Source organism: Stegodyphus dumicola, chromosome 9 (genome assembly GCF_044657685.1).
Source record: "Stegodyphus dumicola isolate Sdum_Otavi_A_Nest chromosome 9, ASM4465768v1".
Lineage (NCBI taxonomy): Eukaryota > Metazoa > Arthropoda > Arachnida > Araneae > Eresidae > Stegodyphus > Stegodyphus dumicola.
Window position 1 is genome coordinate 82,559,088 of NC_140776.1, and position 27,777 is coordinate 82,586,864.

At 33.1% G+C, this 27,777-nt stretch overlaps 1 protein-coding gene across 3 annotated transcripts in view; it reads right to left on the reverse strand.

Moving 5' to 3' along the window:
* Positions 1-27,777, reverse strand: part of LOC118201269 (signal transducing adapter molecule 2-like) — a 77,533-nt gene that overhangs the window by 22,548 nt on the left and 27,208 nt on the right. For all 3 annotated transcript variants that reach the window (XM_035373333.2, XM_035373332.2, XM_035373334.2), the window contains exons 8-10: positions 19,042-19,139; positions 9,841-9,902; positions 3,605-3,692 (exon numbers count right to left, since the gene is read on the reverse strand). In XM_035373333.2, coding sequence (XP_035229224.1) covers positions 3,605-3,692; positions 9,841-9,902; positions 19,042-19,139 — 248 coding nt within the window. The remainder of the gene's footprint in view (positions 1-3,604; positions 3,693-9,840; positions 9,903-19,041; positions 19,140-27,777) is intronic.

The window sequence follows — 27,777 nt, forward strand, 5'->3', positions numbered from 1 at the left end:
AAGTTATTTAATAATAATTTATTTCCTAAACAGTATTGATTAATTGATTATATTATCTCCTAAGTTTAATTAAAGTAGAATTATTTTAAAAGTGTGCATCCATACTGGTAAGTTATATTTTGAAAGATGTTTTGAAGTAATTTGAAAGCAATATATATACATATATATTAACTAGCAAGATTGTCTTTCCAGAAAAAGGTAAAGTAAAAAGTTTGAAAAATATTGTAACACTTTGAAGTCATTGTTCAGTTAAAGTTACAATACAGAGAAAGCAGATTCCATGGAGAAAATGGCTGACTTGAAAGGTTTTGACCGTTTCTGATATAATCAACAACAATTCTGGACATCTGAATCGTGTTTCGTCTTCCTAGTCCACATGAGTGAAAAGTCGATTTAAAATCTTAATTTAAATTTTAACTAACTTCAAGTAAATTTAACTGTCAAGTAGATTAGGAAAACACACTGATTCAATTCTGACTCCTAAGAAAAATACTGAAAATACATTTTGAAAGAATATGCAATAAATAAAAAATTCCTTAAAAATATAAACCTTATGTCTCTAGTTAATAAATTTAATTAACCTTAGTTAATTAATTAATCTTAAATTTTGGTTTTGAAAGTCCATTTGTGCATAATTTTTACATCTATTATACTAATGTAGGCCTACTTTAATAGTTTCCTGAGATATGAATATATCAGTTGGATTACAAGAGTTCGTAATCCAATCTGTACATTCATTTCTCAGCCTCAGAAATAAAAATTTATCAATACAATATTTTTTTCACCCCAATGGCAGATTGTGAACAATTACAAATGTAACCCAGTCCAGTAATCTATACAAGGCCGGATATGGTGGTCTCTGCTATCGAGGCACCTAATAGGTGAGCCACCATCACCTTTCCTATAAAGGAACGGACAGTTACAACCATGCCTTCTCCGGGATTCGAACCCAGGCCCTTCGGCATCGCAGTTAGCTTCCCTGACCACTATACCGACTGGGCGGCAATACAATATTCTTTGAAAACCACATATAAATACACTCTATAACATAAAAAGTGACAGACTAAGAAGAGTTATCTGAATAGGATGAAAATCAGGATGTGATATATACACATTGAAAACGAAACGCTAACAGTAACATAGGAGTTGAATATTTTATTCAGGAAATAAAACTACAAGGGGAAAAAATGCATTGCCCCACCTCTGACCCTGATGCAAGTTGCTATCCAGCTGGGCACTGACTTGAAGAGTAGAAGGATTTCCTCCTGTAAGACTGCCTACCATACACGTCCAGCTGGTATGATCCAGCGATGGTCAGAGATGCTTGCTTATTATAAGTCTAAATATGTTCCACTGGGGAGATATCTGGTGATTGCATTGGCCAGGGAAGTATTAGAGAAGTACAAAGACAAGCAGCAGAACATGTGTATGGCTGGGCATTATCCTGTTGACACATAAGCCAAGGGATCCATGAAAAGAAGGGCAACACTACTGGGCATAGAATCTCTATGTAAGGATGTCATGGATGACAACCAAAAGGGCCCAGATATCAAATGAAATGACATCTCAAATTATAACTCCTGGATGTTGGGCTGATTGGCAAATAAAAGTCAGGTAAGTGTTCAACCGCTGTTCTGGATGTCTCCAGAGATGTCTTTGCTGGTCATCGAAGCTCACTTCAAAGCAGAATTCATTAATGGAAATAATTTTACTCAAGTCTGTAAGATCCTAGGTTGAATGCACCCGGCATCACTGTAAACATGCCAGGTGGTGCGCAACGGTGAGCGGCAGTTGGTGTAACAGCCTTCATGAATTCAGTCCTGCCTTCAGCGAGTTGCTTATCAATGGTCGCTGCAGTCACTGGTATCCCCATTACATACTGCATCATTGATAAGGACACATCAGGGACTGTGAGCGCCAGATTGTCCTATTAGTCGACCAATGTCTTCTTGATGCTCTATGCAGTCATGGTTCACCAATTCCTACCAACATTGTTGAAGGGTAGCATTGTTCCGAGACAAACGTCAAGCAATGTAGCGACTTGACCACCCTGCTTCCTTTAGTCCAATTGCCAATCCTCTCTAAAAGGTGATATCTGCTCATACAGTTCAAGAAACCATCTGCAAAACATTTGTACAGTCTACATGCATCGGCGAACAGAGCCACATTTGCATGGAAGTTATGCCTTAGCAATGAAATGTTTTCTATTTTGCATACCATCTGGATCCACCCAGGGATCAATATAGAGAACTCTGTGAAGCTAGGGGTTAGGATCTGTACCTAGGCAGTCTCGACCACAGGGGTATACAAATCATATTAGAGCTGAAGGTTCTAGAAGCCCCGGTTATGCCTGCGGCTAGTGCCCCATATATTCTGGGTAATCACTTTGGGCGACGGGCAGCCCGTGTGATTGGCAGATAGCAAATCATAATGATCAGTGTTATGAAAGCGATGCATCTCTTTCTCCAAGGTGTAAGGGCAGGGGTTGAAACCCTGCGTCTGGTTCGGCGGGGTGAGAACTTTAGGTGATGGAAAGCAAAATGCCCAGAGTTGATTGATTACCATCTGGATGCTCTGCAATGCATTTGAGTTCAGCTAGTCAGTCACTAGATCTTAAAAGTTAATCATTGGTATATTCTGTTCTGTCGTAAGGTATAAGCAATAGACATACACAATTTCGTTCCATTTGAATAACTCCTTGGTTGTTAGAGAGTAATATTAATATTAATTATTAATATTACTCTCTACTAATATTAATATTAATGTTAGAGAGTAATATTAATATTAATTAAGTAATATTAATTATTTCTTTTTATGTTAGAGAGTGTAAATAAAGCAGTATTTACAAGGGCATTTCGAAAAGTAAAGATACACCGTATGCCAGAGGAAAAGAAAAGTTTTGGTGAGCAAGTTGGCAACACAGGTGTTAACCTTGAATCGTTAGCTTTCTCCTCGCAGTCGTTCGGCATTTCAACGTTGAATCTAGTTGGAGTAGGTCGTGTTTAAAATGGCTGCGCCTATTCAGAATCCCGCCAAATGCGAAGTGCGCTAGGTTTTCTTCATGCAAAAGGTCAGCGACCAGCAGATATTCACAAAGAAATCGTTTCTGTTTATGGGAACATTATGAATCGACAAAATGTAACGAAATGGTGTCGTCATTTCTGTGAAGGTAGGACCGATGTTCATGATGAAAAAAGAACAGGTCGGCCATCTGTGATCTCTGATGCCCTTCTTCAGAGAACAGAGGAAGCAATTCGTGAGAATAGACGTCTCAAATTGAAAGAATTGCATCAGATTATACCGGAAGTGTCAATGACAACTCTTTATGAAGATGTGACTGTCAAATTAGGGTAGAGGAAATTGTGTGCGCACTGGGTTCCAACAGGCGGCAACCTTCTATGACTGTAGGATACAAAAGCTTGTGCACCGACTTAACAAATGTTTGGATAATAGGGGTGATTATGTCAAAAAATAATAAATAATCCAGTTAATAAGATGTAACTGACGTTTTCTAAATATATATATATATTTTTTAAGGAATGCGAGCCATTGTATCTTTACTTTTCGAAATGCCCTCGTATTTAACAGGCAGACCAATGCATACTTTCAAGTAACAGCATATCTTCAGGATCAGGAATTTCTTCAGTTGGATCAACATCAGTCAGCCAATTCAGGACCTTTTCAATTTTCTCCTGAAAGAACATTTAAGAGAATCGCCTTAATATTAGCACTCATATTGCTTCTTTCAAGGACAAAATATTAAAAATTAAGTAATTACAACAGTAAAACAGACTTTTAAATAATTTACTTTGATATAAATACACTCTGTCACAAAAAATTATATGCACCCAGAAGGAAACAAACTACTATCACAAAACTTAACATGCATGTATCTCGAGCCAAAAGAATATATTTATTATGTAAATTGTGAGGTATATTTATAGCATGAATATATGTGTACAAAAAACAAATGGGCTACTGTTCTGTTATCAGGTCAGGATAAAGAAATGTATATATGTACGTGTTCATGTATGCATGTATAGTATATATAAGTATGAATGTATGTGTGTGTGTATACAAATATATGAACATACACACATACACATGTGCATACATTTATACACTTCTCAATCAGGTCCTGATAACAGAACAGTACCAAAAATGATTACAAATTCAGAACAAAAGATCATTTTACTAAGAACTTATGGCATGAACAAGGTTACAAATCAGTGAGCAGTATATACACCTCTGTTAGCTATACTAGCTGAAACATGGCATGGCACTAAATCAAGTACGTCACCTGCAGAAGCTCATGCCATAATCTTTGCAGCTGGGCAGTTAATTCACCAATATTTCAGATGACTTGCCTTCCAAATTGCCGAAATGAGCTCTACTGGCGAGAGGTCTGGTGACCTGGCAGGCCACGGAAGTACATCATATCCTTGAAAACATTGTTGGGAGAGTCGTGCAGTATGTGAACAAGCGTTGTCTTGCTGATAAATGGCACCTAGGTGACTTGATAGCATTGGCAGTAGAACCCAAGTTAAAATGTCGTCCACGTAGCTGCAAGCCATCATAGAGCCTTGAAAGATGACTAGAGGTATCACGTCTCAACAAATTGCTCCCACACTGTCACACCTTGTGTACTCACCACATGCTATTCAACAGTAAATGACAGATCGAACTGCTGGTCTGGCCACCTCCACACGCACATACATCAGTTATCAGCACTGAGACTGAAATAGGATTCATTGCTGAAGATCACATGCCTCCAGTTGGTCATACTTCAGCTTACCCGAGTTTGGTAAAAATGCAACTGACACAGCCTCTGATGTGGGGTTAGTGGCAGGTGTCTTAATAGACATCAGCAGCATATACCAGCATCTGCCAGTTGTCTCCAAGTGGTTTCCTTGATACCGCCAGATGCCTGGAAGGCAGTAAATGGCGTTAAATTGATGCTAGCAACATTGTTGATGAAGAAGTGGCCGCTCTTATGATTGCATCATCTTTGTGCTCATTTGTGTTCCTCAAATGCTCTGACTATTTCCGATAGTGGAGTATCCCTTCTATGATCCATTGTTGCTAACAACTGAGCAACTATCATATCGCTTTGACCGAGGTGGAGGCCGAAACACCTGCTCAAACAATCCTGCTTCTCTAAAGCCTACTAAATGCCCCTTCTCAAAGTCCTACAACTGTTCATACTGCCACCGGTTACATCTTACAGCCATCTCCATCCATCCAAGTTGATAGATTCATTTGAATAACCCATGGCACTAGCAATCATGCTTTTAATCTCTCCAGCAGCGTATCTCATATGCACATTGCACACTTACCCTTGTCTCATTGGTATCAAAATTTAAATCATTTGCATATCTCTTACAAGACTATATTTCTGCTAAGTTTCATGATTGTGGCTCGATTTCTTCCGAGTTCATATATTTTTTTGTGGCAGAATATATTTATGCAAGCTTTGTTATATATATGCATGCAATGTACATAATGTTTGCAGTTTACTAGACCCTTAAGTTATCAAAATCCATTTAAAATGTACTTTTTATAGTTATGACACATTTCTTATTGTATTTTATTAGTTTTATATTAAAATACTTCACTCCCAATTATTAAATAAAAATTTGAAAACACAATTTTTTTTTGGTTGCAGAACATGGTTACTTTAAAAAACTAGGCTTATTTTTTTCTCTGCAAATGATAAATATCTGTCAGGCATAAAAAAGCAATTCATTGTTATGTACATACAAATGCGATACACATACATGCCATGCAGATATATATACTATATATGAGCAAGAGCTTAGAAATTTCAAAACTAAGATTTTTACCAAAAAATTTCTAACTATTTGTAACTTCACAATATTTTTATGTTTTTTTTTTATCAAGTTGTTTTGTTTTAGTTTCAATACTGATTTGTGTTGCTGTTAGGCAACTGAACACTATTTCTGATTTAATTATTATCTCTTGATTACACACACACATAAGAAAAACATAAAGGCTTTAGAAGCATTCTGTTAGATAATACAGGTTAGTAAAACTTTTCAAAAGCTGAAATGGCATTAAGTAAAGAGATATTGTCTCTGTTTTAGACAGAAAAAATTTCTCAGTATTCTGAGTTTAGAAAATATCATATGTCCCAAATTCATGGTAAAAGATACGTAAAATCTAAATTAACACTATGGTATAACAAAGCTTGCGTAAATTTGCAATACATATGAGAGAGTTTCATTTCTAGAAATGAGAAAATAATGAATGAAGATAACATTGGAAGATTCAGAAATATTTAATTAAATGCTGGAAATAGGGGATAGGATATTCAGACAAAAGGGAAAGATCATCCATCATCAGTTTCTCACCATCTTACAAATTTCTCCGAGTTCTAAAGAGTAGACAGAATCCAACTTTCAGAACAATTTTTTCTCATTCAAGATGGGACAAGAAAACAATCCAAACAATTTTTATTTGAAAATATATTTCTAATCTTACAGCTCTAATTTTTAGAGTTTTATTTTTAACAGTAGCAAACTTAATTTAAATCAATTAATAGCTCAATGATTTAAGGGCAAATGAAAATTATTGCTAAATGTTTCAAGAGAAGTTATTTATTTCAGGTGAATTGAACCCATGAATTTAACAAGGAAACATTATTAACACAGCTCAAAAATCAGGCATTATGTTAATACTTTTAAATTTCTAATAAACTTGTAATTATTTATATCTTATTTTTAGATAAATTATAATGAAGTGAATCTTTAAGTAATGTACTGAAATAGCCCAAAAGAAAATACAGAAGTTTCAATACCTGGAAATATTTTTTTCCTTTCAAATGTTTTGAACAGAACAAATAAGACATTAATTCAAAATTTAATGCCATTTTCATACTAAACTTTGTTTATTACTCTCTACAAATGAAAAATGAAAACACTACTTTCTGATTTTCTGCACCCCCCCACACAAATTCATAGCTGACTAAATTTTCACCAAGCTAATGCGCAAAAGGCAACAGCCGTTTCCAAAATGATGGCTCACTAAGAATTTTATATGGAATGATCAATCAATCAAATGTAAAAAGTAAGAAACACCGGTAACAAAATACTTACATTTCTCAAGAAATTAAATCCTTCATTATTTTTGCTGTTGTTTTCCCCATGAGAACAGAAATTTGTTTTCTCTTAAAAAATATCAGAGAAATGCACAAAGTTGGCATTCCATATTAAATGTCCACTGCGGGGGGGGGGAAGAGAAGAAGAAGAAGAAAAGAACAGTTCCATATCTCCCATTCTACTGGGCCGATAGACAAAATTCGAATTATGTTTTTCATGTCTGGAAAGCGCGACATAGGATATACACAGTGTTTCAAAAAGAATATACGCGTTACAAAGTGTTATTTTGTCCAAACTACCAATCACCATGCCTCGGCTCGGCTATTGGCGAAATGAATACATAGTCTAGTTTATATTAATAGCTGCTAGATGTCAGTTGTCTTCTGTTTTGCGTGGTAACCCTCACATGTTTAAAATGGCTACTCCGCAGCAGAAATCTTTTTGTATTCTTGAGTTTGCGAAGTGCAATTTGGTGATTACAATGCAAAGACGTTTCAAGTTGAGGTACCAAAGTGAACCTTCGAATGGGTGGAACATTCGCAGATGGTATTGACAGTTTGTAAATACAGGATATGTATGTAAAGGAAAGAGTCCTGGCCGCCCTCGTAATCCCGACGAAAATGTTGCAAGAAATCAAACTGCTTTCCAACGTAGTCCTTCGAAATCAACTCGTCATGCCAGTCGGGAGCTATAACTGCCTACAACAACAATTTGGCGTGTTTTGAGACGTCGGTTGGTTTATGAAACCGTACAAGTTGCATTTGTTACAGGTTCTGCATTAGAATGACAAATGCAAACATGTGGCATTTTGTAATGATGTTATTGATGCTATTAACAATGATAACATTTTCGCACAATGCATCGTGTTCAGTGATGGAGCGACTTTTCATGTTAGTGGTCATAAAAAAAAACACAATGTTCGAATTCGGGGCCTACAGAACCCACATGCAGCCCAAAATTCCCCACGAGATTTGCCCAAAATCAATGTGTTTTGTGCGATATCCCAATCATCTGTTTACAGCCCATTCTTCTTTGATAGAAACACGGTTAATGGTCAGCAGTATCTTGTTATATTACAAAACTGGTTATTTCCGAGACTGAACAAAGACAATTTCATTTTTCAACAAGACGGGGCACACCCTCATTGATGTCACCAAGTGAGTGATTATCTGAATGAAACTCTACTGAACTGTTGGATTGGTCATCAAGGTGCTGGTGACTTAGCATGTCTCGGCTGGCCTCCACAGTCACCGGATTTGACACCCTGTGACTTCTTCCTGTGGGGTTTCATTAAAGACAACGTTTATGTACCACCACTCCCACAGAACATGTATGAGGTGAAGATCCGGATCCATACCGTCATAGCATCAGTGATGACGGACATGCTTGCCAGAGTATGGGAGGAATTTGAGTATTGATGTGATATTGTTCGTGTCGCTGATGGAGGACATATTGAACATCTGTAACATCTGTAATCGGAACTTGAGAGGTTCGTACATATGTGTAAAAAGTTTCATATTTGTATGTCATGTCATACAGTTTAATAAATATATACATTCGAAATACATATATATTTTTTTAAACACGCTGTATATTATATTTATACATAGCATTGTTCTAACATAGGTATTTTGACACAAAATCGGACTTTTCCTGAAATAACATGCCAATTTTTTACCATATTTGATTCTACGACTCAAATTATGCCTAGCTATTAAATTTTGTAAAATTTGGTGCAAAATTTATGGAGAAATTAAAACATTTATCTTTTTCAGTTTGCACCAAAAATAATCCACTTGGCGAAATTCTTAATATGTGGCAACCAATTTTCCTTTCCTTCCATTGGGCCAGAGTGGAAAAAAAGGCACCTTGTTCCTCCCTTTTTACATTGTACATGAGCGGAAAAAAATCACATTGTTTCTACTTCCAAATAAAGTTTGCAAAATGTCTAAAACACATTTTATCGCTTAACAAATATGCCAAATTTCAAAACGGGCCAATATATAAATTCACATATATCTTCAGAAATTCTGAATAAAAACCTGTAACTTTTTGCAGGTATGCTTAGAAATATGTATACTTTAAGATGATGGTAAAATTTTTTTGAAAAATTTATAAAAATTATTTAAAAATAAATCATAAAAAATGGGTGAATTTTATTTGGAATGAACCTAAATTTCAAAATGTGAAAGAAAGAATCAAACAAGTTTTATATAAAAAAAAGAAAGATAAATAAATACATACCAAACTCAATTAACATTAAGGAGCTAAAACTTTGAGAGCTAATTTTTTAAAAACTACTCGTGTGATTTTTACAAATCTTGGTAGTTTGGTATAATTTGAGTCGTAGAATTGAAATATGGAAAAAAATTTGTATTTCATTTCAGAAAAAGTCTGATTTTGTGTCAAAATACCTATATTATAATGATGCTATATATAAACATATCCAAGTCGAGCTATTGAGACAAAAACGCAAGTTGAATTTCGTCAATCGGCCCAGTAGAATGGGAGATGTAGAACTCTCCCATTGTTTTTTTGAAGCAGTGTATCATGTGCATACCTGGCTTGCCACATAGATGTTTTGGTGGCATACTGCTTTGATTCATGAATATAGTTTTTTGCAACTTAACAGAATGGGTGCAGATGATAAGAAAGTACCAAGAAAACTTTAAAATTTACATAGAGATAAATATAATTTTTTGAAAATTTTCTTTAATTCTACCTCATCTATTTTGACTTCTACATCAATATCAGCTGGCTTCTCTTCCTCTGTTGTAGTTTCAACTAGTAGGAGAAAATTATAATTAGGAGTAATTTTTTACATTTGTTTTGACAACAAACACAGATGCATAAAAAAATGAATAAGAATCTGGTATTAAAGTTTCGAAGAGTATCACAGGATTGTTATTTTTAAAGAGTAAAATATATACACTAAAATTAATTATACAAGCCAGGATATAAATATACTTATTTTATTTTACGAGTTCCTTAATTTCTTGAAATGGTTCAAAATTACGCATTTGCTATTAAAATCTGGTTAAATGTTACATTAATTTTTATGCATATGCCATTTTTATTCTGAAGTGATTTAATGAATTAATATGCAATTTTATTAAAATAAGGTGTTAGGTTTCATGCAATATATCTTTCAAATCTAATTTATTCAAATGTACACCAAAAAATAACCAGACTTTTCAAAAGCGAATTTTAAGTGGCAGATTCTTTTGATGTGAAATAGGGAAAGATTATTATGCAAACTTATCAGCCATGTGACAGCCACAATTTCACTTCTTGTTTGTACTTTCCTTTCCACATAATAATTAATGTTTAATTACCTACTTTTTCAATTTATAATGTAAGATACATTTTTAAGAACTATGTAATTTTGTTATCAGACTCTTATTTTTTTGGGGGGGGGAGGGGTTACTGACTTTAAATTAAAATGAGAAAATAATTCCTCACAGATTCAAAACAAAAGTAAAATTTTTTAGTGCAGAATTTTCTAGTGGGAAGGAAGTTTAAAATTATACAATGAAACTAAGAAGCATAGTTTCATGATAATAAGTCCAAGAATAATTTCTATGATTAATGCAAATAAACCCACTGCTAAGGTATTAAATTTTGAAGTTAATCATTACCTTCAGTACAGATTGAAGTTAAGATTGACAAAGAAATGTCAAAACTAATGAAAACTCATTTGACTCAAATTTGAACCTTTCTAAAATCAATAAGCTGTCTTAAATTAATTAAAATTATTTTTTTTTCAAAGACTTTGTGTGGTATCTAGAAAATGATGTGATTAAAATTTAACATGAAAAACTAATTTCTAAAAGTAGATCATGCCAATTAATATGTAATTAGCAATTTATTTAGTCTATTTTTATCTAGGCAGATTTCAACAAGCAAAATTTATACTTTTGGGGCTTTAAAAAAAGAGGAAATTTCTGATCTTGCTGAATAAGCAAAAGCATCTAATGAAATTCCTAAGCTGTTATATATATATATATATCTGAATTTCCAACTTTTTAGCTACAAAAAATTTAACATTCCCTACATGCTTATAATAAAACAACCACATATCATTTAAAGAGCTTAAACGTATTATGTAACTTTTTCTTTTGAAATATATTTATAAAATCTTTAAAAAATAAACTTAACTCAAATATCAAGTTCATCAAAATTATTCTATGTTCAGAACTGATAATCCATGTGAGTGTTATGCAACATATGCACTATCTAAAAATTTGCATGTTGCTGTACCAGGATATTTAACATTTCAGTATCTACTATATACAGTACAGCCTCAGTTATGGAAACACTATGAGAATAGAGTGAGTTCAGACAATAAATTTTTATTTAAAAAACTACTATTTGAAATAAATGCTTTATAATTGAATATTACATTATTTATTTGAACTGAAGGGAACATATTTTCAAATTTTAACACTGTAGTTTATAAGCAAAACTAAACAGAAAAATATGAATAGCTTGTAATCATTCCTTTCTCCAATGTTAATACATTTGTTGTTTCATCACAGTTCTATTACATTTAGATACTATATTTAAAAGTACATTGGAGTCCAAAATTAAAGTTACAAACACATCATTTTGAAATAATTCAAAGTAGTTACCACTAATGCTTTAAAAACTGATGTCTGATTCCAGCATAAAACAAGAATTTAAAGGAAACTACTTCGAAATCAGTTTTAGATAAGTTTTTCAGAAAAATATCTAAACTTATCAAAACAAACTACTCATGATATTTCCATAATGATACTCATATGATACGGAACATGATACTTTAATTCCTTTTGCAAAAATGCAGTTGTACAAAGCAGATTTTTTACATTACACTGCATTAAAATCAAAATACAGAAACTGACTTCACGTTGCATCTGATATAAGAATTCAGGTTTTTGGCATTATGCCTCACATTAGAAGAACTTATAAATTGAAAACTCGAACATATAATAATCATTAAAAGCTAAAAATGTTTTAATTTGATTCATTTAATTAGTTTTATGTGTATTTTTTTTTATAAAATTTAAAATCAAAAAACATTTCTTTCATATGTATGATATACAACTTGGAATACAGAACAATGTTAAAAATCCAGACCACAAGCAAAACGTAAAAATACAGTACACTTTATGCATATGCATTCAATACTTTTTCGTGATAAAAGTAGAGAGTCATGGCTCTTGAGTTCCCTTCGGCATTAAATAAAATATCTTCATACTGATGAAATGATTGTTTATTAACATAAATCTGTAAAATCAATAATTTGGTTCCATTGTTGCCTTTTTTGGTTCGCATCCACCTCAAACCAAATCATTCTACATGGAAAAATCATTGATTATATACCTACTGAATAACTTAAATCCCTAATATTAATCTGTTGAATCATTATTTATTACATTTTGCTTTCATCACCACATGACTATCAAGACATGGCAGCTTGAGAGATGTTTCACACAATGGAATCCAAACAATTTTTCTTTTTTAAATACTGTAATTGAATACCAAATAGCATGGTAACCTTTTATATTGACATTATGCTTGGTGATGGTTACAGACTTGTGTTAACTGCACAGTGAAGTATTGAGTAGGCTGGCGAGAAGAAATTTAACAGAAATTTCCTTTCATATGCAAAAAAATAGATTTTGTAAATGATGTTCAGAGGTCAAAAGACTACACTTTATGTTGTTTGAATATATAATAACTGATTTGTTATTTAAATAAGCCTCAAGTACTGTGGAAATTTATTTATTCAGAACTCAGATAAGCCTCAACCATACATAGGGAACAGTAAGCATAATAAATAACTAAACTAATGTAATTCTAACTTAACTTCCTCAACACGTGACAGGAGAATGACAAAATTTTAGCAAACAACACGTCTCATGTCTCCATTCTTATGATATATCATCAATCGTTTATGGTGGACACTAGCTAAATGTATAATGATAGCTGTGAATTTAAAGGATTAAACAAGAGGAAAAAAAAAAGGGGGGGGGGAAGCAGAATTTTTCATTGTGATGAGAATGCCCCAATCATCAATCAACCGACAAACAATGAAATCGATAGTATGACTGTAAATCCAGAAAATATCATTACTGATAGAAACATTGTGATGAGAATGCCCCAACCATCAATCAAACGACAAACAATGAAATCTATAGTATGACTGTAAATCCAGAAAATATCATTACTGATAGAAAAGAAAGTGCTGAGAATGAGAAAATTTTGATTGCCACTTTAGTGGGAATACTCAACATGGCAGTTAGAGGACTTAAATAATGGAACTCTGTAACTGAACAAGAAGTGTATCTATAGAATTAAAGAGAAAGTCTTAGAGCAAGAAATGAAGCAACTTAAACACTTGAACAACAAATTTGAAAGATATGTTTAATAAAGCAAACACATACATATTGAGCTTTTCTTGTAAATTTTGATACCCTTAAGGTTATAAATGCTTCATTATTTCAGATTTTTTATTTTATAATTTCTACATGTCATCTTAAAAGATTTAAACTGAAGATCTAATATCTGGAAAAATCCCAAATCTGGAATTTCTCAAATCCCAAGGAGTTTCAGTCTTGGAATTTGTACTGTATATGCTTACTTTATCACCCCTCACCTTATTATCTGTGTTAACATTTCTTGTAACTAAAAACCTAATCTTAATCTATGCTACATTGTCATTTAACTTATATATGTTTATCATTTATTATATATATATATATATTAAAAAAATTACTTTTGTATTCCTTAAAACATTTAGAAATTAAAAAGCATTCTGTGATGAGAAAAGTTTGGGTTACTATAGAGAGATAACAGCTGGACAGCACTTTGAGAAGCATGATGATGTATCTGGAACAACAATTTTCAAGCAACTTGCATACAGATGCCTCACAGGAAAGGCCTTTATGTCCAACCAAATGGTACAAGTTCTCTTCAACAGATTGCAGAAGAGATCTTATCTTTGTGGAGTCTGGCATATCATTCTTAGAAATAGAAAAATTGGGGGTCATATACTTCTTAATGATTAGTTTAGATTAATTATAGGAGTAACAAATCTTCATCTAGAGAAAGCCAGAAGCCCATAAACATCCCTCCATTATAAAAGGAATCAAACACTTTTGTAGAAATGGAATCATTGAACAGGAAGGCTTAATTTTGGAAGCCTGGATACCTCTACATGATTTGAAATAGATACTGTGATGCACAGCATTCATAAGATGAGGTTCTTGAACATTATTTGATGCTTTTCTAGGGAGCTGTTAGAGAAAAGTGTACTTTTATGGATGATAATATGAGACCACACAAAGCATAACTGGTCATTGATTTTTTTGCAGGAAGAAGATATGCATGATATCGTAAATGAAGTTGCTACACCTAAATCCTATATACAGATTGCTTGTAATGCTCTAGAAAAACCTTTTACATGTTAAAAGCTAAATCAACAACTTCATTTACAATACGGGAGCTTGTTTTGATGTATGTAAAGCTGCATGGATTGGCAACACTCATTAGCCACACACACACCATTCTGGAAATATAAGGTCTCATATTTTCGTAATTTTTGGGTTCGCCATCACAAAATATTTACAGTTTTTTCTTTGTTCTGTCACTATAAGCTGCCTTATTATAATAGCCATCTATGGGCAAAATTTTATTACAACAAACCAATTAATTTTCAAGAAATAACATTTTGTGTTTGTACACTTAATTTTGGACACCAGTATGCTATCTTATAGAGTATCTTCATACAGCCCACAGATTGAACAGAAGATACAAAGAAAAAGGGGCAGGATAGGATAGATGAATACAAGAGTGATAAAAACAAGCAAAGATCTGAAAACTAAATTACCAAATATTGAAAAGAAAACAAGGAGAAAACAGTCTGAAGAACTATGATCACAACATCTATATATTTCTAGACTCTTCTCAAAATTTTCACTTACAACTGTTCAAAAACATTTTATATTGAAGACACAATAACACGCCGAATAAATACTAATTCAGAAGTCAAACAACAAAAATCAGCGTTAATTTGCAAAATTTTCACAGGACTAGTTTCGATGGTTTTACCGAACCATCATCTTCAGCTGCAAAACCGCAAATGAACAAGATAGGAAAATAATGTTTAGATAAGATAAGAAAGCCTGGACAAGAATAAGCAAGTGGCGCCATCTGTTGGCGAAACCAGAACTAAAACATAATTTCTCTAAAAGCCGAAGGCAAATTTGGATTGGAATTAGGATCGTTAACTAGAACAGAAAGATTTTTATGAATGTGAAATGCCTCTAGAAAATCCAGTTCTCCAATGGAAGATGTTTTTTGAATAATTTTGGCAGCAGAAAAATTGAAAGTGTGATTTTCGGACCAACAATGTTGAGCAACAGAAGACTTCTGTGTTTCCTTTTTTCTAACATATGCTTCATGTTCTTTGACACGAAATTTTAAGGCTCTCTTAGTTTGGCCAATGTAAATTAAACCGCACTGGCAAGGAATCCTATAAATACCCCAGGAATTCATATCCGGAATGGGGTCCTTGAGTATAGAAGTTGGAATTTTATTGATGGGAGAGTAAACAACCCGAAAGTTAAATTTCTGCAAAATATGTGCAACTTTATAGCTAATTGATGGAAAGAAGGGAATGACAACAGAATTTTTATAATCTCCTAAAATAAGAGTGTGGCTTTTGGTGTGTTGAGATGAGAATTTTTTAACTGAAGATGATGGTTCGGTAAAACCATCGAAACTAGTCCTGTGAAAATTTTGCAAATTAACGCTGATTTTTGTTGTTTGACTTCTGAATTAGTATTTATTCGGCGTGTTATTGTGTCTTAATTAAAGAAGCCCCAAACAGGCTTACATTTTGCTTTCTTTTTTGCACGTGGTGTGGCCGCCATTTTGTGATTGTAGGAGTTTCGGTGAGTACATTTTTGCAATTTTCAAGTTATGTTTATGTTTTGTACATTTGGATATTGTGCTTTGCTTGTCTGATTTCATGCATTTTGCTTACAAACATTTTGTTTTCTATTCATTTCAGTGAGGGATTTTTCTGCTATTTTGTGTGTACTTTATTATTGCTCAGTTAATTTAGTTTGATTTTCTGCATTGTTTATCATGCCTTCATCCGTTAATCGTTTCACTAAATTACGCCTGAATCGGCAAAAATTCCTGAATCATCTTGACTTTTTACTTAAATGTAAATGTAAAAAATTGATCCCCAATTTTATTCAAATCAAATCTAATCAAAAACCTTCGAGTCGCGTTTCAAGAATTCTGTTAAATTGCAAACTTGCCTTACTTCGGTCCGTGATAAGGGATACACGTCAACAATTGTCCAAAATTGAACATGAACTCTATAAGCTTCATCTGGAACTCGCTAAAACATATCCAAAATTCACTGCCCTTGAACAAAAGTCTTGGTCTAGAACGGAAAATGCAGTTAACCGTCATAAAAACACCCTTGCAGTTAAATTCGAAAAACTTCTTTTACAGTCTTCCAGTTCAAGTAGTTCAAAAAATCTTCCCATTGTAAACATCAAGCCAATAGTTAATATTTCTAATGTTAGTCTTTCAGAAGAACAAGAGAGAATTCTAAAATATAATTTTAACTTCTCACAAACCTGTAAACCCTCGATTCCAAAGATTTTGGCTCCTATCGAAAAAGCTTTCAAGTTCAGTAAAGTTTCAGATTCACAGAAAGAAATGATTAGGCATCTTATCGCTCATAATGTGAAATTCAATAATAAACCTTTGAAACCAAATCTAACTGCGAGAGAAAGAGCTACAATGCGCGAGATTCATTCTAACCCGGATATTGTCATTTCAAAGGCCGACAAAGGTGGCCAGATAGTCGTCATGGATAGGAACACTTACATCGATGGTGTCACTAAACTCTTAAACGAAGGACCATATAATCCGATCCCTAAAGATCCTTCACCTTCGGACTTATCCAAAATAAAAACTGCGATCAAATCTTCGCAAATCATTTCAAGCAACTTAAAACATTCGCTTATCCCATCTGTTGCGAATTGTGCCAGATTATATGCTCTTCCCAAAATTCATAAAAGTGGTATTCCTTTCCGCCCTATTGTATCAAAGTTAGGTACTGCCTCGTATCCATTAGCTAAATATTTAGTTTCTAGATTTTCCACTCTATTAGACAATAACATTTACACCATAAAAAATTCAATAGAGTTTGTAAAAAAGGTTAAAAACATTTCTCCTCGTAATTTACTCATGGTTTCTTTTGATGTAAAATCATTATTCACCAATGTCCCAGTGGAGGGTGCATTAAGATGTCTAGAAACCAGACTTCGCGAATTTCATTTCTCTTGCATCGAAATTGATGAGCTAATTTCTCTCACTCAACTCTGTTTGAAACAAACACATTTTGTTTTCCAAAATAAATATTACAAGCAAACTGAGGGATTAGCCATGGGAAGCCCCCTCAGTCCCATCCTGGCTGATATCTACATGCATTATTATGAATCAAAATTGTTTGAAACTTTAAACTTCCCGGCATGGTTCCGCTACGTAGACGATACTTTTACCCTGTTTGAAGGTAATAAAGATGATTTAAATAGAGTTCTTTCAACAATGAATTCTATTGATCCTGCTATTCAGTTCACTTTTGAACTTGAGACTTGCAATTCTCTTCCGTTTCTCGACATTCTGGTCACACGTAACACATCCAACTTCAGTACTACAGTTTACCGTAAACCTTCATCGGTTTGCCTTCCACCACACTTTAAATCATGTCATCCGACTAAACAAAAGTTAGCTTCATTTTATTCCTATGTTTTCCGTGCTCTTCAAGTTTGCTCCTCCAAACTGGCCCTTGATGAAGAACTAAATTATTTAAAAGCAATAGCTATTGACAGGGGCTTTTCACCGAACATTATTAATCAAGCAGTTAAAAAATTCTCATCTCAACACACCAAAAGCCACACTCTTATTTTAGGAGATTATAAAAATTCTGTTGTCATTCCCTTCTTTCCATCAATTAGCTATAAAGTTGCACATATTTTGCAGAAATTTAACTTTCGGGTTGTTTACTCTCCCATCAATAAAATTCCAACTTCTATACTCAAGGACCCCATTCCGGATATGAATTCCTGGGGTATTTATAGGATTCCTTGCCAGTGCGGTTTAATTTACATTGGCCAAACTAAGAGAGCCTTAAAATTTCGTGTCAAAGAACATGAAGCATATGTTAGAAAAAAGGAAACACAGAAGTCTTCTGTTGCTCAACATTGTTGGTCCGAAAATCACACTTTCAATTTTTCTGCTGCCAAAATTATTCAAAAAACATCTTCCATTGGAGAACTGGATTTTCTAGAGGCATTTCACATTCATAAAAATCTTTCTGTTCTAGTTAACGATCCTAATTCCAATCCAAATTTGCCTTCGGCTTTTAGAGAAATTATGTTTTAGTTCTGGTTTCGCCAACAGATGGCGCCACTTGCTTATTCTTGTCCAGGCTTTCTTATCTTATCTAAACATTATTTCCTATCTTGTTCATTTGCGGTTTTGCAGCTGAAGATGATGGTTCGGTAAAACCATCGAAACTAGTCCTGTGAAAATTTTGCAAATTAACGCTGATTTTTGTTGTTTGACTTCTGAATTAGTATTTTATATTGAGTATAACTTTCAACAAAAATCAACAGTTCAAGTAATTGAGATTTTACTATATACAATGATCTTCTAGTTGCTTTTTCAATATTCAATAATTTAATTCTTGTACATATTAACTTTTCTTTAAAACTATGACATAAGAATGAACCTAAATACAAGGAAACTTTTTTGAATTCCACAACTTTGTGTGCTTTATGTTAATAAAACATTGCAAAACAATGGTACACTACTAGTAAAAATATTTTATTGCTATTTTCCAAATCAATACCTATAATTTTTGGGTCAAAATCTAAGTCTTCAGTAACAAAATTTGCAGGAAAAAGTCCTTCTCCTCTATGATTAGAGCCTTTCCACCAATTAGAATTGCTAAAAGCATTAGAAAAAATTAAATACATACACATACATATATATTAATATGTAGATCTATCTTACAAATAAAGAAAACAGTTTTTAAAATTTATGTAACGCATCTATTTATGCATATCTATTTAATTCAGTAATGTTTATTATAAAGCCTTAAACAAGTTTTAAAAAGAAGGTAAAATGAACCTTTTAAAAACTGAATTCACTAATGAAAAACTAGTCATAAAAGAATTGCAAAATTGATTGATGCAATAATTTTACAAAATACAATAATTTTAATTATTTTAGTACTAAATGAGACTGTTCGACAAATAACTCTCAGAAAAATCATATTTCTTAGCCTATATGATTACTGATCATATCCAAACATTTCTGATGCTAGAGGCAACTGGATTCCGAATTTTGATTTTATCATTATTATTGCAATGTTTTTTGGCCAATAAGAAATCACAAAAACACAAGATCTTTACTTTGATGATATAAATATTCTCCATGTAGCTGACCAGAAAATTTTTTTCACTGAAAGTTACAAAAAATTGCAGAAGATTCCCAGATAAATCCTCTAAAGCCAATGAAATTGAAAGGAGAGATACAGTCAATTTTTTAGAATTTGATTTAAGTAAAAAATCTAGCACACTTCTTACTGGATAGCTTGTTTCAGGGGCATAGGATTACAATGCAGACATAGTAGTAGAATTTTCAATTATTTTATCACTAGTGAAAATTGACTACCAAAGTTACTAAATCAAATCCTACTAGATAGCTTATTTCAGGGGCATAAGATTACAATGCAGACATAGTAGTAAAATTTTCCATTATTTTATCATTTGTGAAACTTGACTACAAAAGTTACAGGATTATAGTATAGGCATGTAATTCAAAATACAGACACCAGAGATAAGCAGATGATAGATAATTCAATCTAAATTTGAGTTAGGTACTGAAATCTGGACAACATTCTAAAGGATATTACAATAAAATAGAATGTATACCAAACACAATGCAAAAGGCACTCAGACAACATGATACTGGACAAAGCAGAACTAGCTTTTAAATCCAAAATCTTGATAATAATGTGAACTATCATTCTGTGAAAAGTTTTTCAGTAAAAAACTTTTAAAATGCTTTTCATTATGTTTTAACAAAAACAGCTGGTGATTTTTTAAGCATCTCTTACTGTAATGAAGAATTCATATTTAATTTCTGCTTTAAGCCTATTAAGGTTATGAACTGTAGAAAAATTAATTTTGCATTTAGCACATCAAAATTTTTCTTGGAATTAACTGAAAAAAAAAACTTCCATTGAGAATATTTCTTTATTTATTTTCTCATATAATGTACACCTGCAAGAAACTCATCTATAGTACTCAAAGATAGTTCACATTTATGCACCTTTCTTAATTGTACACTGACTTCCAGTATTTCTGCCACAGATCCTCAGTTTTACCTAACTGATTTATGAACTGGGAAAGGGGGAAAATATGTTCAAAGTGCAATGCTGTACCAAAAACGCAAACTAGCAAGTGTATTCCTGTATGTGGTGCAAGTACTGAAAAAATATGCGAGTTGTGAAAAAAAGCTACAGCTCTAACATTATAATGTGTTTTGAGATTTTATTCAATTACATTAAATTATCATGGCCTAACAGAGCCTAAATTAAAAATGAATCGGCAACATTTAATAGTGAATGTGTGAAAATTAAAACTGTACTTTTCTTCTGAAACTTTTGTGTTGCACAACTTGTGTGAATAACAATGGAAGAAAAAATTAATTCCATTAAAGCATGAAAAAGCCACACTAAAGGGTAGAATCACCCACTCAGAAAATTTTATAATTTTTTAGTATAAATTTATAAAATTTTATACAAAATTATTTTTAAAAATTAAGAGGGGTGATAGTACCCATTCAGATGAGCAATAATTACTATAGAACATAGGGTCACATTCCACTCTCAGAGGCAGAAAAGAGGTTTATTAGAATTCCAACCTGAACTTGCAATAGAGTCGGGAAAGTGAATGAATGAGACCAAAAAATGCAAAGTCAGATTTATTGCTTATGTTGTGTTAATTTTGTCCACGGCAACAACAATTCTCACCAGGAGATCTTCAGCTAAGTCCACAGGTGTCTTGTACGCTAAAAATTTCATGTGCACCCAGAAGAAAAAGTCCAGTGGGTTGAGGAGGCCAAGACACAGGTTCATCATGTCCAATCTATCGTGCGGGATATAAGGCATTCAAAAAGTTATGGACCGTGATGGAAAAATGTGCTGGGGCTCCATTGTACATAAACTACATGTCTGTCTAGATGAGGAGTAGAACAGCTTGCAATAGACTGGGAAGCACTTCCTTCAAGAAGATACAGTATGTTGCACCTGTCAAACGGTTTGGGCATGATGGAAGGGCTTACCAGGTAATCAATCACCTAGGATACCTGCCCAGACATTCACGGAAAATTTCTGCTGGTGTTTATCAGGGGTAGTGCAGTGAGAATTGCTGTCAGACCAAACATGTTGACTGTGCATGTTGAAAATGCCTTCTCTGCTGAATGTTATCTCATCACTAAATAATATTAATGCAGGAAGTCACGAATCGCTGTGTTTCTCATTTCAGGCATTCTACTGTAAAGTCTGCCTAGCAGGAATAATCATCTGTCTCCCAACAATTGCATTTTTTGCACATTGCATCTTTGTGTAAAATACACCACACTCATTTCGTGTACAAGTGGAAAGAACTGCTTCAAATCTAGTCAAAACTCACTCTTTCATTTCTGGCGTTTGTGCATGTCGTGAACGTCCTGCATTGCTTTTTGAAATAGCAAAAGAACCGGTTTCTCGCAGTCTTCGATCAACACTGGAAAAGGTTGGATGACCTGGAATTTGATAAGTTGGTTACCGCTGTTTGTACAATCTTTGTGTTTCGCTTCCATTCTCTTTTGCTTCACCATATGCAAGGTGAATATCTACCAGTTTCTCGTACGTGTACTCTGCTGTAGTGTTCACGAAAAGTTTTGGACGATGTTATCAAGGTAATACTTAAAGCGATGGTGTTGTGCCATTTTCAAGGACACCGTTTGCTCTGATAGGCTTTCTCCAGTACCAACTAAGAGCAAAATGCTGCTTCTTCTCAGTGTAAATTTGCATACAGTTAATTCTTGATAGCCTTAGCAGATAGTCTCCTTGTTTTTCCTCAATGCATTTTTACTTTCCTCTTTCCTACCTCTCGGAGTGGAATGTGACCCTATGCTCTGTGGTAATTATTGCTCATCTCAATAGGTATTATCACCCCTCTCAATTTGTAAAAACAATTTAGAATCATCCTGTAGAATCGGTGACTTAACTGATAACTGAAGATATTATAATTGAATTAAAAGTCAAATTGGAAAACGTGTGTACCATGAAAGGATGTATAGCTGAATTCCAAAGATATAATTTTAAATTATTTGTGAAAAAAGATATTAGCAAAGCAGAATCAAATCTAGAAGACATGGAAATTCATCTGGAAAAATTTTAAGTAAGATTAAAAAACATTCTCACATAAATTGAATGTGAAAAATTTTATGAAAAGTACTGAGAATAAACAAGGTAAAATAAGTGTTGGTAAAATTGTTCTAAAATAGCTCTCAAAATCGAGTTTAACTACATTTACTGGCAATGTTTATGTATGGATAACTTTTAATGATTTATTTAAAGCTGTGCATAACAATGACAATTTGTCAGAAGGACAAAATCTCCAATATTTATTATCAACTCTTAAAGGTGATGTATCCGGTGTTTGTAAAATGAATCTCAATTTTGGATCAAAATTAAAAATTATGAAATTGCTTGGTCGTTGTTGGAAGAAAGATGTTCAAATCATAGACAACAGGTTTTTGCCCATATTAAACAATTATGTCAATCCCATCTAGTGCAAAGTCATCTAAGTGTATTTTCTGTTTGGATAATCATATATATATATGTCTTAAATTTCAAAACATATCAGAGAAACACATGGTTGATTTTCTAAAAAAGCAAGGGCTGTGCTTTAGCTGTTTTTTTTAATATAGTATCAAACACTTCTTCAAATTTTTGTGTACTGAAAGTGCGGTGAAAAACATAACACCCTGATTCACTTCTCAGAGAAATAATATCCCATAGTGTGCATTCTCAAAAAACATCTTTCTCACTGAATAGTGCTAGTGAAATAAACATTCAAGCAAATTAAATCTGAACATGATTAGTTTCAAAGCTAATAATAATGCAACTCCCTACGTAAATCAATTATTTGTCAGAACAAGCTATGAATGTGAACATAAATCCTTCTCAGTGCAAGGCAATAGGTTCCCTTTTTCCAATATCGAAATACTTGCACCTTTTCTTCTACTGCTGTAATTAAGATTTGAAGGGTACAAGAGAAAAAATAAACAATTCGGCAATTCTTGACATAGGCAGTCAAGTCAGCATAATTCAAAAGGAAATTGTGGATATGTTACGAATAAACTAACATGCAAGAAATGCTACTATATCTGGCCTGAGCAACTCACTTCTGTTAAAGTTAAGCTTACTACATTAGGGGAAAATTCAAAAGTAGACTTTAAAATAAAAGATGAATTTTTAACTGTAGATAATATTACTGATCTTATTCTTTCAAAATAACTGGCTGCTAAGAAAATTTTTTTTGCCGAAAAATACTTGTTATGCTGACCAAATTTAGACCAACCAAGATGGCTGCTCTTCTGGGAGCTGACGTTTTTTATCTGCTACACAGACCACATCAAATAAAATTACAGGATGAATCGGTCAAAGAGAATTATCATTGTGAATTAGTAAAATATTTCAAAGATTTAGATAATCAATTAAAAAAATTCTGGGAGTTAGAATCCCTGGGTATTTAAAACACTGAATTGGGAAATGAGGCTCTAGAGATGTTCAGTGAAACAGTATGTTTTAAAGACATGCAATACCTTGGAAGAAAACTAGGATGAACGTAGAGACAATTACAATGTCACAAAAAAAATAGACTTTTAAATCTTGTTCAGAGAATGAAACGTGATAATTCCCCGCATTTAAAATATTGCAATATCTTGAATAATTACTTGAGAGAGAGAAACATTTAGAAAGTGATGAGCCAGCCAGTTACAGAAATGAATAAACCCTTACTTCCCCTGCAATGCAGTTGGGAGGCAAGAGAGCATAACTACCAAGCTAAGGATTATTTTTGATAGAAGTTTATATGAACCAAAACAGTTATCTTTAAATGACTGTTTATACCAAGGAGTTAATTTATACCCAAATCTATTTCCTTTACTGACATTCTTCTGCTTGAACAAGACTGCCCTCTGGGCAGATACAGAAAAGGCTTTCTCGAAAATTTCTTTATGTGAAGAGATAAACTGCAGTTGAGATACCATTCCATTGACAATATAAATAATTTATGTGTGAATAAATTCAAAATAATAATTTTTGGTGTTAGTGCTGAATAAGGTAAATCAATCAATGTTCCATGTGGGTAAATCATAGTGAAATTGATGGGGTAAGTCCATTTTTGTTAGCGGTAACCATTAAAAAATATTGCTTTCTTGCTACAGTATGAATACTTGATACCTGTTTTTATATAGATGGCCTTGTTACCAATATTCTATCTGTCTTTGAAATTTCTAAAACTGTGAAAATAATGAGAGATGTTGGAATGCTATTAAGAAAGTGGATTTGAAATTCTGATGAGTTAATAAAGGAGTGGGTAGTTGTGAGATATTAAAACAATTAAATCCAGGAGATTTTAAGGATAGATTACATAGAGTTCTTCGCCTCTTATGGGATCCATGTAGTGGAATAATACTTTGCAAGAATTTCTCGAACAGGAAAGGATAAACTATTTCTAATAACGGCTGCTGGTAGAATATTTGACCCATTGTGTCTTGCGATACCTTTTGCTATATGTTTCAAATGCCTGTTCCAGATCTGGCAAAGAAATTTTCTTGTGATGAAGGCTTGGCCAAGTGATTTTCAGTGGCGCTTCGGTCGGCCAATTTTTTACCATCAAGAGAATTTTGCAGAGACTGAGACAAATGGTAGTCAGATGGTGCAAAGTCTGGGCTATACACGGTGGGTGAATCAAAACTTCCCAAGCAAGTTTCGTCAATTTGTTCAGAGTCAGCAAAAATATGTGTAGCCGCGCATTGTCATGATGGAACACAACTCCCTTTCTGTTGGCCAAGTCTGGTCGCTCTTTCTGGACTGCTTCATTCAAATTGTCGACTTACGTACAGTACAGGCAGAATTGGATGGTTTCGCCAGGTTACAGCAGCTCATAAATGGACAATTCCCAATCTTGACATTGAAATTTCAGGAATGGAATCAAGCAAACCACTGCTGGGTCCTTCATTTCACTCAGGGCATTCAAAATTTTCGGCATGTTTTTTAAGCGTTTTTACCTTTTTTACAGCAAAAAAGCATCACATATCGTATTTCTTCAGATATTTCACTTATTTTCAAATCACTATAACTTTTCACACGAGCAACAAATTAGAAAACTACCTTAAAAAATAATGGAAGCTGAATGTCACTTTTTAAGTACATGTTATTGAGACAATAAGGTGAGTGCTGCTGGATATATAGGCATCAAGACCATCTAGAGGCAAAAAAGCATGGAGACCTTTTTATATGATCCAATATAATAATATAGGTTTTAAAGAACTAAAAGTTTAGCTACAGATGAACAGTAGTCCCCAACAGTAAACTAAAAAGTTTTAGCCCCATTTATTATAAAAAACATGTCTTGGGAAATACTAATTTGAGTTTGCAGAAGTTTTTAACAACTGTCATACAAACTAAAGGGTTTTTTTTTTTTTTTTTTTTTTGAATTCATGCTTCCTTTTCCCTATATCTTTCGACCCTAATAATTACAGAGTTTTGTACCCTCGACACTTTTTGATTGGTAGAGAAATCACCTCTATAACTGAGCATAATTTAACAGGTATCCCCCAAAAATGACTTTCCCAGAGGCAAAATATAACTAATCATGTTAAAATCATTTGGCAGTTGTGTTGACAGGATTATCTAAATAATTTACATCAGAGATCAAAGTGGCAGTTTGATAAAAATAATGTTAATGTTGGAATAATTGTTGTACTTATGAAGAAAGAATTTTCCTCCAAGAAAGGAGAGAAAGGTAAGAGTTGTCAATTTACAGCTGCCAGATGGAAATTTCCTTAAAAGAAGTAATCATCATACAATCATACTTGTATATGTATTTCGGCAAATCAACAGTTAGACTATATGGTATTACTGTAATTGCATAGTATTCATTATTGTTATAATTATTTTCATATAGGTTGTTATACAGAATCACTGCAATATGTGTTTTATTATTGAAGATTTTTGAAGATTTTATTCAGTTATTAAATTATCAGATATAATGAAATAATAGAATTTGATTTTTATCATTCTTCTAACCAAAGATTTAAGGAAAGTTTAGCAAAATTTGCAAAAGCAGAGGAAGATTTTGAAATCCTCCCTCACCAAATCAGTGATGTGGTGTATTACATATTCTGAATTTAACAAAACCGAGAAAGCTATTTTTAGTGAATGGCAAATGTAGAAACAATCTTTTAATTTAACACCAGTATGAAAACTCATAACTGTAAATAAAGTGGTAATTAAAATTTTGAGTTTATTTTAGTAATTTATTAATAACAGCAGAATACACAAGAGCTATCTGCTTTAGGAAGAATATCTGCATGGAACACTTGAAAACTGATTTGGGTAATCATGTAGATGTTATCGACTATTTTTTGTCAGCTATTATTTATTTTTTAGATGGCTGCATGGCAGACAGAGAGATAAACACCTAATTTCATCTTAAAAAACTATACCCACTTTGACCAATATATCCTACGCAAATTTTCTGCCAATGAGCGAGTCATAAGACAAAAGCTGTTCGAATTTGAAACTAAAAGAACTAACAGAAATAAGCCACCTTCAATCTTTCCTAATAACAATTATCAAAATACTGTTTTTTCCAATACTTATTTATTCATTATTCAGTTTGGAATAAATCATTTCAGAACTTCAGTTCATAAAGAATTATCATATTCTTTGAGAGTGCTTTTGTGGAAAAAGTGACTAGCATGGTCAACTAGTGTAAGATCCACAGTTCAAGTTCCAGTACGGACACACTTGATTTCTCACATTCCTCTCTCCAAAAGTCTTAATGACTCTGTAAAGTGGTACCTGAACTAAAAATATGGTCAGTGATAATCCATCACTATTTGGGTTTGGTCAACTAAGTCTTTTGTCTGCCTCCAGTTGCCCTTTAAGCAGGAGAAATCTAAGGACCTACCACACCCCCTTGCATGTGTTCTCATTCTTTAAATGGTTAGCAAGCCCAGCAATGAGTACAACTAGAAGATTTATCATTTTGAATCCTGAGAAGGTACCAAGAGAACCTCAATGAAATTTTAATGACTTTATAAGTTTTAACTAATAAATATCGTTAAAAAAAAGCAGAATAAACTATTTAAATTGTAATGCTTTTAATGAATTAATATTTTTCCCAGTTAATCTAAACCTATAGTTCAAATTTATTTAAAGCAATATAAAGAAATAACTATATTTACGGATGGGTGATTTAGACTCAAAATATTTTTTATTTTGATTTTGAAGGTA